This window comes from Trachinotus anak, unplaced genomic scaffold, assembly GCF_046630095.1.
Source record: "Trachinotus anak isolate AG129_WGS33_773 ecotype Australia unplaced genomic scaffold, CSIRO_AGI_Tana_v1 ptg000013l, whole genome shotgun sequence".
NCBI lineage: Eukaryota > Metazoa > Chordata > Actinopteri > Carangiformes > Carangidae > Trachinotus > Trachinotus anak.
The window spans coordinates 3,317,985-3,336,283 of NW_027273864.1; the positions used below are offsets into that span (position 1 = coordinate 3,317,985).

Consider the following 18,299-nt stretch of genomic DNA (forward strand, 5'->3'; position numbering starts at 1 on the left):
TCCTGCATTTACCAGACAAGACTAGATTAATTTTGCGCTTTATCATGATGTTTTATTGCTTGAAACCCTCCACCACTCAGGTACTCAGCTAGAAAATGGTGTCAGAGTTGTCAGACATCACCAGGCCCATCACCAGTGTCCTGAACACAGCAAACCACTAGAGGGCAATCACTGTGTAAAAGAGGCGTCCAGCAGCTACAGTGTGTGAGTGTCAGGGATAATGACAGGCTTGATATGTGGTCTGCCTCTCCCGTTGTTTTCGTCTTTGAGCATACATCTCTGCATGCCAAAAAACAAAAGAGAGAAAACAGAAACCTGGTTTTAGTTTGGAGTCAGTAAAAGCAACTTAAACACCGTGAGAAGAGCAGAATTAATAGAAAAACCCTCAAGTATCAGCTTAGTCATAGGTTATTTTCCTTATCCTACAGACAGTTGAGGACCACCTAACAATCCAAGCTATATTTGCTGTAGTCGCAGTGTGTTTACTCATTTTGAGTTAAAGGTTACGTCTGCTTGTCTGCCACTTTGCAAAGGAGAAAGGACAAATGGTCATATTATCTCAACAGACTGCGCTGCAGGTAGTTTGTGATGCGCTGTGATGTAAGGTTCATACAGTATAATCTATAAAATATGTAGATAAGAGTGAGGGGGACACATCAGGTTAACCCCAGGTGGTTGGCACATTTCAAAGAAAATCCCATTTTCTCCACAGACAGAGGAGACAGTGTAGTGTTTCATTTACCCAGGATACGAGCAGAAATTATTTCTCACGCTGAGGAAAGAAGGTGAAGCTGCTACATTTCACACATGATGAGATGTATGGAGGTACCGTATAGAACAGGAGACACGTGGGGTGTCCCAGTGCACCAAGGACAATGTAGCTGTTATTAATCTATTGGGAGATTTTGCTGCATGTTATCCCACCACTTTCTCACTTCCCATTCTCTCTCACCTTGTTATTTATTTATCTACCGACAAAATAGAAACATAGAAAAAGTAAAGTTCGGTCCTTTTCCAAAGATATTTTTGTGGCTGTAAAGCCAGACACCCTCAAAGGTCATGTGAGTCTGTTCATTCAGTGCTTGCAGGATGCACCCACACCAGCTTTATTTGTCAGGCTTTATTGGTTGAAATGGAAGCATGTTCTTTTATTTATTAGTGATTTGATTTGCTGTGCTGTTTTTGTTATTGGTAAAAACCACAGAAAATGTATTTTAAAAAGCAACTTAAAACACAGCTACACCTATGATTGAATATAGTGTTCACACCTTGCTGCAGTGATGTATAAATGTACTCAGGGTGTGGTCAGTACATTGTGACATCACTGGTGGGTGTTGGCAACTGACTGTGAACTTAAAACCAGAAGATATTAAGTTACCAATTCTTTATCATTTCTCAAACACAACCTTTAGCTGCTTGGACTGCTGCTCAAATTAAACAACTGTCACTTTTTATTACTATATTAAGATCTGTCATGTAGTCTATGTTTATACATTTTATAGACTAAGGATTATTTTTATCAAGAATATATACATGTCGATTGTTTTCTTATTAATCAACACGTCAATAAATTGAGGGTTCTTTTTCAATTAAAAACTCTCTAAACCAACCTTTTTTTTTTTTTTTTTCAAATCTCATGACTTCCAATACAAGGTCTGATTACATGGGCTCTAGGGAAAAAAAAAACGAGGTTAGAAATCATTGTATTAAGTATGTTACCTGAATGATAGTGGTGCAGTGTGTTCTGTTACAGTGAGCATCAGCAGCTTCCAGTGAAGCAGAGCAGGTTATATGACTGCTGTTTAAAGTTCTTATATGGTAACACTAAGACAGGGGACTCAATGAGTGGTCCACACTGGTGCAGATATGCAGCAGCATTCAAAGCAGAAATTACCAACCATAGGTCAGGTGTCAAGGGTGTACGCAGAGGGAGGGAGAGGGAGAGAGAGAGAGAGAGAGAGAGAGAGAGAGAGTGAGAGAGAGAAAGCTACATCTGCATATGATCAATTGCAGGTTGTACAACCAGTGATATACATACCAAAGACATGGCTTTGGTTTCTATGGCACAGCTGTTACACTATGAACATGTTGTGTGCACTTTAGTCCTGTGAGACACATGAATACACATGAGATTTTTCCCATCCATCCCCCCAAGCATGGAAGGGGATAATGTTTCAGTATTAGAAAACATCTTAATGATTTTATAGGTTCCAGTTTTTTTTTAATGAGCTCCCTCGCTCTAATAGCCATACTCCCTCTGGAGGAGTTCTTTAAAATGAATATTCTAATGCTGATGCCAGCTTAATGTGCAGGTTGCAGGTTTAATAAAGTCTAACGTAGCATTAAACTGTGGTGCAGTTGTGCACACTTAAAGGAGGGTTTGTGGTTAATATAGTAGTGACCTGCCTGAAAGGTTAAAGAAAATCAGAAAAAATCTGGTTGCATCAGGTTTTTGGTGATATTAACTATAATTTTGGTAAGGAATATAGGAATATGCACAACTGATGCACAATATTTGTTAACAAGTTAAGGGCTTTAAGGTGAACCTGATCTTCAAATGGCTGTGTGTAATGTGGACGGGGTTGCCTATAGTGAAAATCCCATTATTACCCTTACAATATTTATTTATTTGAATGCCCATTAGCCACGGCCAAGGTAGCAACTACTCTTCCAAGGGCCCACGGAAATGCACCCCAGGATAAAGCTGATGAACTTAGTGGAACTTTTAGTTGCCTGAAACCAGATAATTCCTTCAGGAGTTGGGGGGACACCAAACCAGAGACAAAAGCTTAGTGAAAAGTGGACTAAGAGTGGGGTTGAGTGAATACATTTATCAGATGGATAGAAACATGACTACAAATTAATTTTTTTTTCAATAAATTTTTTTTTTAAACAAATTCTTATATTTGATAGAGAGATAACGTGTCAGTGTAACCGTAATGTAATAATACTGTAATATTTGCCCAGGGGCCCCCAGAATATCTAATCCAGCCATGCTTGACTGGATTACAAAACCTGTTCTAATTTTTTTTACAGCAGTATAGAAAGATATTATAAGTATATTATTTAGGACTCTCGTGTATTTCTATATTTGTCAACCAATCAATCTCTCTCTCTCTCTCTCTCTCTCTCTCTTGTTGTTTGTTATTTGATTGAACGGTCTATTTCCAGTCTACCGGGAACTTGCTGTGTGGTGGTGGTGGAGACATGTGGAATCAGTAATAGCCACATCTTGCGTGAACAAACGCACAGAGCTGACACCTTGCACGACTGTCAAACTGCTCTCCAGGTAAGTGCGCACCTGCGTGTTTTTGCGCCACAGGAACTAAGCCTACCTGTTGAGTAGGCTTTATGTAGTTACACTTAATACACAACCTCTCTATGTGTGTGTGTGTGTGTTTTTCCACAGAACACCTAAACGGAGAGTGAGGCGGCTGAGCGCCAGCCTCCAGCCCTGAAAGAGTTAAACGCTTTTCCCATGTATGGAGCGGCAGGCTGGAGGTTAGTTAGGCTGCTGCGGTGCAGAGCTTGTGGACGCGGCAGCGGCGTGAAGCAGCGCAACAAACCCGGAGAACTTCACAGCGAAGCTGCCACTACTACACGACGATCCAGCCATGTCGGAGCGGAGGAGTATCTCTGGATTTGACGGGGCTCGGTGTTCTTGAGCTACTACTGAGCGTGTGTGTGTGTTTGTGTGTGCGTGAGAGAGAGAGAGGGAGAGGGCTTTTCTGCCTCGGTGGATATTGCCTTCATGGACGGGCAACGGGGCTTTTATGAGATGGAGAACCCGACAGAGAACCCCAGCAAGGCAGCGGAGTATCTACAGGAGCTAAACAAGATCATCGAGACTCAGCAGGGGCTGTTGGAGAAGCAGAGGGTCCGGATCGAGGAGCTGGAGCTCCAGGTAACGGATCTTTGCAAGGAAAACGTCTGTCTGAAAGATCAGCACCAGCGGCACCTGGCCACCTGCAGACTCCAGCAGGGGAACCTCTCCTCCCTGGGAGCCATCAAGGAGCACGTCATGCAGGAAAAGTAAGTTGGCTGTCAGTGGGTGCTTCATGGTCTAGCTTCCCAAGTTTATATTCCTCATTTGTTTGCTCTGTGGCTGGAGAGGTCTCTGTGGTGGGCGGCTGTGCGTGTCACCCCCGTCAGGTGGAACCACGCAGCCAAACCACATGCCCACTTCTCTGCCACTTCGTCGTGGGTCCGCTTTTTAATGATCCGTGTAATTTGCACACTGTGCGGGATTATTGCAGGCAGATTGTATAATCTGGATCCCGTTAGACGCACCGCGCCGTGCACGTAACACCGTGGACACTATACTGTGGAAAGCACAACTTGTATCAGACCACCGTGGCAAAAGCTCGGGTCAGTGGGTGTGACTGTTTTTATTATGACAGGAGTGGAAAGCCTGCCTGTTGTGGCGTTGTCAGAAAACAAGTTTACACCATCTTCGCTCCTGTGCTCGGTGGACTTCCACCTCAGGCTTGTGTGTGCCCCCTGGAGATATTTTCACGGAAGAGTGATGTGATGTGCAGTCAGCGTGTAGGCGCAGCAGCGCTGACTTTGATTTATGTTTCTCACCACCGTGGAAGGCTTTTCATTTGAAACGACGCAGTTAGTTTGGAGAGGTGCCACTATCAGAGTGATTCAGAGATGTTCCATCGAGGCTGCCAACACATTTAGGGTTAATTGAATAATAAGGCATGTCTGCATACAGGTATCCTCGCAGACTGTGGAGATTTCAGCTCGTAGAGAGCAGGTTGAAAATGCCTTCAAAGAGCTTCCTGAGGGTTTTGTGTAAACATGTATTCACATGTGCAGATGTCCAGGCTACAGCCTGCTTCTAAGAGGCTTTATACTTTGTTAGGTCACCACTTGCCACTATTCATGCAGTATGTCTGTAACTTCTGATAACACACTGCCTCTCTCTGAGCATTGTAGCCTTAATTCATGTGATATTTTATTTTTTAAATGTTGTCCTGACCACACATCAGTTTGAGGCCATCATGCCAGGTTGGGCTGGCCCATATAGATAAAATCACATTATGTGTATGTTGGTATGTGTAATCTTAGGATATGTATTAGCCCTGATCCAGGACTGTACTGTATCTGGATTCAGACTCCTGGACAAATGAAATGTTGATGGGCATTTTCCAGTACTTTTCTGATATTTTATCAATTAAACACGACAACCTTAGATTGAGCCCTAACTTCAACAAATATCAATATCTAGCTCCGGTCCAGAACTGTATTTGAACTATCCGGGTCCTGCCAGGTTGAATTCAGACATTTCAGGGACTGATCTGCTCTTACAGTGTGTTATGGGAATAGTGTTGATAATTCAGACTCACTGGAAGGCAGGAAATGTAATAGCTGCGAAACAATTTTGTCAGGTGGCTGCAAACTAACACCAAACATGAGTTATTCCATGTTTTTTGTTTCTTTACTGTTGTTGTGTTTTTTTCCCAGCTTGTATGTCACTGAGAAGATTCCCCACCATCCACTGAGTTTGGATTTTCAAATGACAAGTTTTATGAATGAATGTTTCACTGATGTATGGTTCTGGATCAGAGCTAGATATCGACAGATTCTGGGAGCAGAGCTGCATGTAAGGATCCTTTTACATTACAGAGTGAGTTCTTTTGGTTTAGTTGATGAGTTTATTTTAGAGATACCCATCAACATTTACCAGAACCAAAGGGGACTTTTTAAAATTGCTAATTTTGTCTGACTAACATGTAAAGATAATACATTTATAATGATATAAAACAGAAAAGCAGAAAATGACCCCCACCCCCCGAGCCTGGTTCAGTTCAAGGTCTTTCCCTCTCATAAAAAAAGTTTTTCCTTGTCACTGTGGCAGAATGCGGCTCATGGTGGGAACTGTTGAGTCGCAGTAAATAATATCATAGAGACTGAGAGGTTACCTGCTGTATATGACAAGTGCTTTGTTGTGATTTGGCACAATATGAATAAAAACTGACTTGACTTGACTCTAATTTTGATAGAGTAGGTTTTCTGGAAACCCACCTGAGAAACTGTTAAAGAATAAAATAAGCAGGCAGGAACAGTTTTACACTGAATTCAATACCTTAAAGCTGTACTCTACTGATTTACTGCTGCATGTCCACACAGCTGTGGAGCCAGGCTGCGTGGGTCAGGCTCCAACATGCTTCTTCCTACATTTCCTTAAATGTAACTGGATAGCATCAAAGATTATGTGTAACAAAGATGATGCATTACAAGCAGCGCCAGTGGTATGAAATGGTTTTCACTTCCTGTCTCCGAAGTGGGCGCTGCAAAACGACAGCAGCTAGCTCATTCAGGCCTGTGTAACTGGTGTGAAATGTGACTGTAGCTAAAATGAAAATCTAACCTTATCCAGACTCACCTGTCTGCATTCTTTGGGAAAGAAGAGAGAGATGGGTTTTTCCTGTTATTACAGCCTGTTGCTGCACAAAGCTTGTGCATTTCTAACACTACAATGCACTTTGTGCATTTGTTGTCAAAACAAGACAACAATACAATACAACAATACATACAGTAATAATTTTCATCTTATTTTGCAGCTCGTTTTTATCTGCCAGCTTAAAATCTGATCAACCAAGTTCAAGATCATATCATAAAATATTCTCTTTTTTCCCTCCAAATGCAGTGAAGTGATAACAATAATAGTATTATTAAGCAAAGAAATACAAACTTTAACTTTTAATTCGTAGTGTCATGTGTAAGTCCCTCTAAGTGACGTCTGCAGCACTGCAGGGAAACCAGACCAGAAGCATCAGAGAGGAGAGAGATCTGTGTTAACTGATCTCACAGGAGTGTGTTGCTGAGACTGAGATGGGTCTCAAACAAAACTACTTTTCTCCTGATCTTTCTGAAAAATGTTATTTCAGTGTCAGAATGTCCAGTAGATAAGTGGCTTGTGAACTTATCCACTGGACCTGCCGCTGGTCTCCTAAGGGGCGCAGGAAGTGGTGAAACCCATGTGACACAGATACAGGAGCGTTACTCATCATGATGAGTGAACTGATCCCGACCTGTAAAATCAGTGGAGTCGCATTTAAAAAAGTGAAAGACTTTATCACTAAAAGACAGAAAAGTCCTGTAAATCAAGTGTTGCCATAAAAGTGTCCTGCTCTTTGATTTGCAACATTCCCTGCAGAGATATTAGAGGGATGAACACTGATGTTTGACTAATTTATATCGTCCAGCTGTAAATCCATGCAATGCTATTGATAGTTTCCCTCACCCCCTTCTCCTTCCTCACTGCTTCTCTTAGTATGAAATTGCATCTCTGGAGATGAATGATTAGCTCCACAGTCTAACACATATTTTGATGATTCCAGCACAAGTTCAGAGGCCGTCAGATTTGCTTCTTCTTCTTTTGCTGAAAATGCTGCCTTCACTAAAGCAATAACCTGGTTCTGTTTATTTGTGCTGAGTGCAGATACCGTAAGGCCTTTTTAACCCGTGACATCATTATCATATTTGCTCACTCATCGTTTGTACAGGGCTATAAATAGTTACCAGTGCGGGGCAGAGGATGGGGGCTCGACTGTCGAGTCTGACTTTTTAAGACCCGCGTGGAATGAAACAAAGATTTAAATTTGAATCCTCTTCAAATGTAAAAAAAAAAAAATATCATGCAAACATTTTTAGTTAAAAGCAGCTTCTCTGCACACACACACACAGCTGAGAGGGAGTCCTGTCCCCTGTGATCAGTCAGGCCACGTCAGCTGTTCTTTTTGTGCTGACTGCTGTCAGCATACAGTCCTGGCCTTGACTGGAGGGCCAATGGGGGAGCTCTGTTCCTCCCAGCCCTTCTGACACATACATACACACACACACACACACACACACACACACACACACACACACACACACACACAAACACACACACAGACAAAACACATCCTTTTCTTACTTTATTTGTTGGGACCTGTCATTGACATAATGTGTTCCCAAGTCCCTCACTGTAACCTTAACCACAGTGCCTAACCTGAACCGTAACCCTAAGGCTGTCAGACCCCGCAGTTCGGGGGCTCCCGGTTATTGGACCCTATAAATAAAGTGAAACAAGGCCACACACAGACACACACACACACACACACAGTATAATGCTTTGCAGGGCAGGTCACTGTGTTACTTCAAGTAATCAGTGAAGTGAGAGACAGCTGCTCAGTGTTTCTGTTTTGATAGAGTGGGAGCATGTTGTTCCCACCACAGTCAGCTTTATGAGCTCATCCACTGTGGTAACGCTGCTGTTTTCAGTTTACTCGTGCTTTATTTGGCTGTTAAAGTTCACAACTCACACACACTCACGCAGCTCTTATCAAGGTCAGACTTTTTGAGACACCCTCAAGTCACATTTTGAGAGTTAAGACTTGGTTTTGGGGTCAGTGTTAGAATTAGGGTTAGATAAGTGTTAAGTAAGGGTTAGGGTTAGGCATTCAGCTGTGGTTAGGGTTAGTGTTGTGATGGTTAAGGTTAGGGGAAGGGGCGAGGGAATTCATTATGTCAATGATTGTCCTCACAAAGATAGAAGTACAAGTATGTGTGTATGGTGTGTGTATGTGTGCTGGTCGATCTATGGCCATGAACAAAGCAGTATAAATGATTCCTTCAGCAGTTTGGTTTGCAAACATTTACATCATTAGTGTTTAGGTTCACTCTGGGTTTGTCTGGACCAGAATGAGGCAGAGGTGGCACTTTGCTGATGACGTGCACACACGTGCATGTGCACCATGCCTTCTGGCTCAAGCAAAGGCTTTTAACAACAGTAAGTTGAGGAGCTGTAGTGAATCCTGGCGAATTTCCAAAAGCACAATAATCAACTGTACCAATTTCGAAGACCAATTTTTTGTCACCTTGTGCATGTTCTACAATGTCAGGACATTTTAAGAGCTAAATTAAATGATCAACAGATCAATCAAGAATGAAAATCATCTTCTTTAAACCCTACAACAAGCCATTGTTGCCTTTGTGTCACTTTTACAACTTCACTGTTAGTGTCCGTAGAATTTTTCAAATCCATACCAGCTGATTATTTTTCCATCTGAAGAAGATATTTTACATGATTTCTTTTTGTTTTGTTTTGTTTATTCTTTTGTCAGTCTTCCAAAATTCAGACTACTTTACAGAGGGACTGGACAAAACCTGCTCCAGTGTCCAGAACAAAGGACGTATATATATTTTAACTGTGACATGTTATTTCTGTCATTGTTTTCTTTATAATGTCTGAAATACACGAACCGTAACTATTCCAGGTCTCAGGAGGATTTGTAGTTTAAAATGTTTTTGGGGAAGATGACTGAAAAGCGTCAGCTTCTCAGTAACACACCGTGACTTGTCACCTGACGGCCCTCACCTCGACTCCTCATCTTGCACTCTGATTCTCTCCACCACAACTTTCAGACCTGACAAATGAAGTGAATTATTACTTGTCAATGAAGTGAATGATTACCTTTTGACTTCCTGTAATAATCAGGTGATGTCTGCACTGTTTGACCTGCCCTCATGACTCACCTCCTTGTAAACTTGTCTTCAAGTTATCATTGGATGGGATGTAAGGTGAATTTATTTAGGAAACCTTTTGAAGAAGCTGGACATGTGCAGGGGTAAAGAAACATCATTCTTCTGATTGAACAGCCACAAAATATCACAGTGCTGCAGCTCTATTCTTCCTTCCTTGGCAGTTTTGGCAGCGCCTTTCAGTGCACAGCTGATTATGATACAGCGCCACCACATCGGCATAAAACTGCAACTGCAGTTACATGTGACGGACATCCACAGAGTAAAACACTTATTAGAAAATAGTGTTTTCCATTAAGAGAGCCATCAAAGTTTGTCGAGAGTTGGAGGTGGCATGAAATTTGTCAGAGGCGGTCTTCTTGTAATCCTCTGTGCAGGAAGAAGCTTGGGTTTTCTTAGTTTTGACAACCTGAGGAAGATTGGCGTCTGTGAAATCAAATGGCCTTTTAGGCCGACGTATGTAGGAATGGCTGGATTAACAGGTTAAGTGGCCTTTGTTGTTGGGCCCCTGCTGGATTTCTGCTCATCCCATCAACCCCCACCCTCTGTGCATTGTGTATGCGCCTGTTTGCCTTCGGTTTCCTTTTCAGTTGCCTTTCATGTTCGCAGCAGCTTTGCAGTCAGGAAGGAGAATGTGTGGCAAGCTTTTTTTTCACGTTATTGCTTCAGCCTGTCATCATGTTTATGTTAACATATTTCTTGTTGGGAAGGTTGTTGTGCCCAACCAGTCAGTAGCAAGCAACATGTCTGTGCTGCTGATTTCATCTTCAGTAGAAATGGAAGCATGGAAATGTAACGTCATCAAAGAAATATTTAAATGTCACAATTGATATTTGTTTAAGGCAACAATTTTACAACAAGCTAGATGCTTGACATTTGCATTTAATAGTTAGGTGTCAATGTAGAAAATGGCGTTCCCATTCTTAATCCCGCCTACTAAGATGTTTGAATCACTGAAAAAAATCTGAGGTGTGGCCCACACTCTTGTCAGTGTCAAGAAAACTGTTGGTTTATTTACAATGTGTCTGATTAGAGCAAGTGTTTTTTTATAATTATTTGTGATTATTCAAGCAAAAACACCAACATCTTGCTGGTTCCATCTCTTCAGACGTGAGGATTTGTTTCTTTATCATTTCAAAATGAACCAGTTTGGGTTTTGGACTGTTGGTTCAGCAAAACAAGACATTTGAAGACATCATCTTTGGCAGTGGGAAACTGATGGAATTTTTTTATTATTTTTTGACATTTTACAGACTAAACTTTAAATCAACTAATTGAGAAAAGAGATTAATTAATATTGAAAATAACTGCTAGTTGCAACCTCTAAATCTGAGAGTTTGTGCTCCTGTCTCCTGTGATGTAGCTGTGATCCCAGATTGCTGGACTTCTCCAGTGGTTCTGCACTGTGACGAACAGGAACAGGAAGCTCCAATCTTTGTAGAAATGTTTTGTAGTCTTTTTTGTCAACCTTTACTCATCCATGTGAAGTGTGTCAGAGCCCCGTTCTCCTGGAGCAAATACAGCAGCTGTTGTGAAGTATTAAAGCTGCACTGAATAAACTGAACTTGCCCTGGATGCTCTCCATCACGTTACATTCACACGTAGAACGAACAAACCCCTGTATGTCCTTCACACATTCAAAGAGCTGCTTCAAGTCTTCATCATTTCACTGGGTTAATGTATGTGTGTGTTCCGCTGCAGGAAATAACAGTTCGCTGGTTGGCAGCTCAGAACGCGCACTGAATCAGAAGTCAAAAAAGTGAACGCTGCCAGAGGACGTATGAAAATCGGTCAGGAATATAACAAAGTTTTGACTGTATGAGTAAGCACATATGCCACAGCCGCTGTGGGCAAACTGTGAAATATACACTGTTTGTGATGCATTTAGAGCCAAAGCAGAAATCCATTTCACACAGAGACAACACTCTAGATTCTGAAGCCTGGGGGTGGTCTTGACAGGTTGCCATTTGAATACAGAAGATGAGAAGAATAAATAAACTTTCAAAAGGAGAATAGGTTTTGAAATGAAATATGCATGAAGGGTGTTGGATGTAAAAGATATCTGCTACTTTCTGTTTTATTCCCAATATGTAACATCCTGTATACTACACTGTGTGTTGTTCATTATTTCTGTATTTTCAATATTTATGCTGTCAAACTTGCAAGAGCGTTCATACAAACTGCACATCAGAGGATGCAGAAGCTGGTGATTTATCACACAATCTGGACATTAAAAGGCAGATGCTAATGAGAAATAGACGCACTGCCAAATCCAAAGTGAGGAAATAAATTATTACACAGTGAACACAAACAACAACTGTGTCTGTACATCTTGCAAGACTTTTCTTTTTCCTGACATATCAAACCTTTTCTTATGAGTTTGCTTTGAGTTTGTCCCCCAGTGTGCGATTGTGATATGCGACTGAAAACTTAATTAATCTCCAAATTAACAAGAAATATATTTTTTTTTCACTCAAAATGTTCTTTTTAATGGCAATCTGATATGATTTTCAATTAAAAACATGTCCTGTTCTCTAATGACAAGAACAGCTGCGTAATGTCACATTTTCTGACTGTAACGTCTCCACATTAGTCAACAATTAACTTTGGGATGGGGGGGTGGGGGGTGGGGGGGGGTGGGGGGGGTGGGGGGGGTGTTAACCTCCATCCCCCTTGTATCAACGTGAAAGTCAGTGTTTACAACCTTGATGAGAGAATGAAGCGGTATAATAAAAAAAATGAGAGTGACCTGCAGGAACAGCATCTTCTCCAAGTTGGATGTTAGAAAATAGCAGTTGGTTACCGTGAAGTGTAGGGTTATCATGATACCAGAAATTCAGCAGTTACCACTACAAAAAATAACAGAAAACAGAGGCAGCTGTGCCTGTGTGCCGCCATATAGCCGGTGTGCAAGCAGCAATCTAAGCTGACTAACATGGTGTCAGACCCATGGTGGGAACATATTCGTTTAAAAAGTCAGCTCTGTATTTTAACAGGTTGAACAGTGACAACTGGAGCTGCTGATGTTGTGAGCCCACAGCTCAACGTAACGAGCTGTTGCAGCGTTAGCCCAAACAGGCTAACGTTAGCCTAAGTGAACGTTGTGTGTGGAGCGTTGCAGTAACATTTCAGGACGTGAACGTGTTGACAACTTGTTGTTAATTTAATGTGAACAACCGAAACTCGCTCACTCTACAGATCTGATGTCTGTCATGAAGCTGTTCAGATACGTTTGAGGTGTTTCTCTGTCATTTGAAATGCTCTGTGGCGCCATTTTAACTTGTCCCTGCTGATCTGCCTCAAATCCAAAAAAATGTCCAAACACCAGGCTGGGTGTGTTTGTTTTTCCCACAAGTTGCGGCGACCCTGTTTCTGCACCTGCACTTGCTGCTGCCATTCCATGTGTTGCTATTATTGCTTACAGTGCCTGCTTCTTCAGGACGCTTGTAATATTGTTATACTGCTCTTATCATTTCTGGAAGAATCACATCTCTAGGAACTACGACATCTAAATACCTCCGGTACTGTAGAAAAACAGCTACCGTCACATTTCCAGAATTTTAGCATCAACTTGGTACCAAAGTAAAAGTTCTGGTGACATCCCTAGTGAAGTAAACCATTATCCTGGTTTACCATTAGTCAGCACCTCCGGCACGGTACAATGCATGAAATACAGTAAGTATTCAATAAGTAGAAGAGGCTTGTTTGAGTAGAGTTATACATGGAAAGAGGATTAAAATATTTGTACCATTTGGAAACACTGAAGTGAAACTGCCTTGTGATTGAATTAATGAAGGTTTAAGGTTTGGCTTTTCCTGTCAGACTCTGCAAGAATCCATATTATTATTTAAATAAGTTGTTATAAGTTTCCTTGAAATATTACATCTGATTCCTCTGAGAATGGACCACAGGCTCTGTGCTGGCTGTGAGCCTCGAATAATGTTTACTGGAGCAGAACGGGACAAATTATGATTTTTTTTTCTTGAATTCTTGCCAAGAAATTGATTGAAGTGGAGCTGAAGTTGATGTATGTGGCACAGGTTTAAAGGTTTAAAGGTACCCTGGGTTTATATTGTGAACAGACACTGTTTTGTTTACTGTCGTCAACAGCTTTTACGCCCAACAAACAAACTGAATGCATAAAAAAAAAATATCCACTCTGTCAGCAGATGCCACACACTGCTGCTGTTCAAGATCTTTTTCTTAACTCTACTGAGCTTGTTGTAATATCATTTGAGTTATAAGAGAACTGAACTTAGGTGCAAAATAGTCCACACAGGCCTGGCTTTAGGCGTGGGAACAGGTTGGCAATGTCCCACCATAAGTTTTTATTCTGGCCTTGTCGATTTGCCACATTCAAATAATAAACATTTTTTTTATATCTGATTGGTTGGTCTGGCCATTCAAAAACTGGATACAGCTGGGAGAGCAGTGAAATGTTTACCAGCCTACTTTGCTGACACTCAGTGACTTGACTTGACGAGAAAAGCCGGGTTTTAGTTTTAGTTAATCCATGAGATTTGATCTTATTTGGCGACTTGTCTCAGGTTTAACAGCGTCGTGCTGGTCAGGTGACAGGTCTGTCTACAGTGTTTGTGTTCTGAAAGACGTCACAGCTCGGAAAAGGGGCAAGAATTAGCGAGTTTGCCAGGGTGTTGTGTTTACAGCAGCGTCAGCTGGAGCAGGAGCTGATAAATACCCCGTCTACTGCAGAGTCATTTGACCCAAGAGCGAATGCCCATTGTTCCCTTTTCCATTGCAGAGAAAAGCCCGATGTTAAGGTTTTTTTTGTTTTTTTTTTATACCAGTTGAAAAGGGGCTTTTGTCCCTCATCATTCACCAATCTCTGGTTTGAAATACATTATGGGTTCATGTATTATTCAATTCTATGGCTTTAGTTTTAGATAACATGAAATGGTGCATGTCAAAGCTTACAGTCCTGACACTCATGGTGTAACCCAGTAACAAGTCTTGAAGTCTGGCAGTTAGTGACCAGCCAACATCTCTTAATGGCCCCCAATCAAAGCAGCCTAGACCCAGGCCCGAGTCCACATATTCTCATCTCATCTTTTCTTCAAGCTTTCTATTCAAGGTGGACCTGCACAGAACAGGGCTGCAGCTTATGATTATCTCACTATCGATTCATCTGCAGGTTATTTTCACAATTGCTTTGTCGATAACCTGTCAGAAAATTGTGAAACATGCCAATAATTTCCAGGGAACCCAAGGTGGCGTTTTATCTGACCCTCAGTCCAGAACCCAAGGACAAGCTGAACTAGAAGATACTGACCCTTTAATTGATTACATATATCATAATAGCTCCTGATTCCCTTTCTGTGTGATTGATTAGTTCATGTATTGTTTCAGCTGTAGCACAAGGTAACACTGCTGTGTCATGACCAGTCAATCAAATCATAGTATGAAGAGGTTTGTGCAGAAAAAACATGATTCAAATGTGAAGTCAGAGGTAATAAAAACACAAGTTTAATAAAACTGTGTAGTTACATCCCAGTTTAATGTGGCATCCAAATATGAACCTGGCAAAAGCTACTGGGGATGACACGCTGTGAATTTGTTAGTGTGAGTGTTTTTTTTAATATAATAACACATTCAATCAAGGCTTCATCTATGTTTTCTTATTCAGGGTCACTTGCATTTATCACAACATTTGTTGTTCAGAATCAGTGTTAGAAATCATAGTTGTGTTGTCGTCATTGTGCCAGTGACAAGGTTGTGTACATTCTGGAGTTATGTTTTCAAAAGAAATTGCTTCAGACAGATGGACAGAGAAGAACTTATGGTAGAGGACTGGTTTGAGAAGGTTTTATACTTACTGTATAAAATATATGGTATATACTTTCTAACTACAGTTATTGTCCTCAGTAAAGGAACAAGCTTCAAACTTTTCAGAGTCACCTTCAGAGTGTTTAAGACTGAGAGAGAATAGATTTTTTTTTTTTTGGTTCAGCATTCCATTCACCTTCAAAACATTTCTGTATTGTTGGTGAGCCCTTAACAATGACACCTTTTCAGTCATAAAGTGTTATTAAGTATTTGAACTTACAAAAATTGGATTGCAAAAGCTCCCCCTTATTATTAATTTAAGCACCACTGTTTACGTATTTATATATTTATTTTACAAATAGTGTACATTGTGTTGTATAACAGTATTGATATTCACCTGGCCTGATGACATCAGCTGAGTTCCCTTTGGCAGCGTCCATTTGAGAGCAGATGATAACATTTTCCTCGAGGATTTTATCAGGTGTGTAAATGGGGGCCATCTATCATTGACTGTCATTCTCTGCCAGCTGCACCTATTTTTTAGACTGGCCTGACCACTGCTCATCCATTCTATCATAGTGCACCTAAAGGCCCACAGTGGAACAACCTGGAATTGCAATTTCATCTGCTGCCTTGTCAGTTTTCAGGCAGGACAGCATGTGCCAGTAGTGGACATGTAGGTTCATACTAAAGTTGGCACAGCTACTCCAGTAGGATGAATGGTAGTTGAATTAACATGGTGATTGCTGCAGGGGATATTTTGTGGAGGACCTGATATGCACATATGATAAACACAACAAATGAGGAAATACACTTCTACACGGTGCTGAATGCATGTTGAGGCTTTAACACAGACATATGCAGATTTTATTTTTATTTTTCTCTCTCATTATATTTTTGTTTGCCAGTGTTTTGAACTTTGACTAAATGGAGTCAGAGCAGCTGTCATCTTCTTCTCTGCACCAAGTACAGCTATCTGCTTTATGATCTCCTGGCACCCTCTCTCCTGTGTCTTGGCTCTCTTTATCACAGCACCGCCATATCTCAGTCTGTCTGCCAGAGACCTGCAATGACTGTAGAATTACCTGGTTACTTAAATCAAAATTGCAATTTTGATTCATACCTCAGTAATAATTCTGCCACTTTTGTATAAGCAGAGGAGGCTCCTGCATCAAATCAAACGCTCCTGATCTCTTACAAAGTTGCATGAATAAATGAAACCGACATTACACCACAGAATAGTACATAGAGGAGGGGCAGATCAGAGAGCGACATGGTAAAGAAAAAGTCTCACATTGAGAAGAAAATGAGTTTGAATGAAGGGAACTCCAGCGGTGAGGGTGAGGAGAAAGAGACAAATCCAATCCAACACCCAGTATTCTGCTCCTCTGTGTTGTGTTGACGTTTCGACTTCTTATTAACTTGTGATCTATGTCTGGATTTCTTAGCTGGATAAGGAAGAATGAATACTAATGCAGGTGTAAGTGGGTGTAGAATGCATTACAACTACTTCCCTTACAAAGGAAAAATAGCTAGAGCCCACACAGCAGCATCACTTAAGGAGACTCATGGCCCGGTGTCACTTGACCATTGGGGGTAGCCGAGCTAGCACGAGTGCTAGCAAATCACTCCATTGGCTCTGATTGACTGCACAGTGATGCAAACAGAAAGTAGCCTGTCTGTGCTTTTAGCTGTCTTCATCTGTCACATGACCCTCACCATGCACACCTCCATGACATCATTCATAGGTTTTTGAGGAGCGGTTTTGAAGCTCAGAGTCGGCTGCTCTGCTGTCGCCATCTCAGCATTGCTTGACTCTGCCTAGCTCTCATTTTAACATGGAATCTATGGGGATTGACTCACTTTTTGAGCCAGCCTCAAGTGGCCATTTGAGGAACTACAGTTTTTAGCTTTATTTTTTGAGCCCCGGAGGTTGCCACTTGCTTGCACACTGTAGTGGTCTCTTGAGAGTATCCAACATCACTTCTGTTGATCCCAGGTCCATTGTGTTAGCATCAACTAGCTAATTAGCTTTTTGAGATCTGCTTACAACGCAGGAACAACTGAGGTAATAAGAGTCCTTATAAGTAACAGGTGTGAATGCAAAAGCTGTTGATGGTTAAGGAAATGATCACATGGTAATGCAAGGTGTAAATATTGTAGATATTTTGTAAATACAAGTGCAAATTATATCAAGCAAGTCTGACAAGAGACTGCGAGAGACATGAATCAGGATGACCATGAAATGTTGTATTTACAATAACTTAGGTCACTGTCACATTATCCTGTTTATAGTGGAGGAATCAAATCAACATACTATTCCTATAAGAGATGCACCAATTCATCATTTTGAAGGTTATGGAACCACTGTTGTTACTGTTACGGTGGCAAGTTAACATAGATCATTCAACTATGATCTCATTATCAAATGTTAAACTGACTCTATTGAATGATTTCATTGACTTACTTGTGTCAAGCAAATGAAGCCAGATTGGAAAAAAATCCATTCAGAGGAAAAGCTGCAGTGCAGTCAGAGGTCAAGCCAAGCTAACAGGCTAAACTAGGATGACATTGACATTTACACCTTAAACGTCAACATGATAACTTTGACCATTTCATTCATTTTGTACGACATATACCTTAGTGATGATTGGCTCGAACAATATATGTACATTTTAACCGGGTAATTGCGGATATTGGGCGGAGCAACGTTCCGGTTCACTCCGGCAGCAGTACACCTATAAACACAGCTACACACAACATATTGTTGGTGTGGAGTTCTCAATTTGTAATACCCATGACGCCAAAGGAAGCCGTGGAGGAACAACCACAATACATCAGGAAAAACAAACTTAATCAGACACTTCAAACACCATGACTGCACTGAACGTGTCTGATCTCAAGGAGCTGGCAAAGTGGCTAAAGCTAGTGCCACCCTGCCTACCTCACCTGTGCATGGTGTGTACCTCACCGCCAGT

The 18,299-nt window shown here is 41.3% G+C and overlaps 1 protein-coding gene across 3 annotated transcripts in view; it reads left to right on the forward strand.

Annotated features, from left to right (window-relative positions):
• The first annotated feature begins 3,182 nt into the window (after nucleotides 1–3,182).
• The window catches only part of iqsec1b (IQ motif and Sec7 domain ArfGEF 1b), a 202,997-nt gene continuing 187,880 nt past the window's right edge, over nucleotides 3,183–18,299 (forward strand). For all 3 annotated transcript variants that reach the window (XM_071495639.1, XM_071495640.1, XM_071495641.1), the window contains exons 1-2: nucleotides 3,183–3,289; nucleotides 3,410–4,032. In XM_071495639.1, the coding sequence (XP_071351740.1) occupies nucleotides 3,752–4,032 (281 nt within the window). In that variant the 5' untranslated portion in view covers nucleotides 3,183–3,289; nucleotides 3,410–3,751. The remainder of the gene's footprint in view (nucleotides 3,290–3,409; nucleotides 4,033–18,299) is intronic.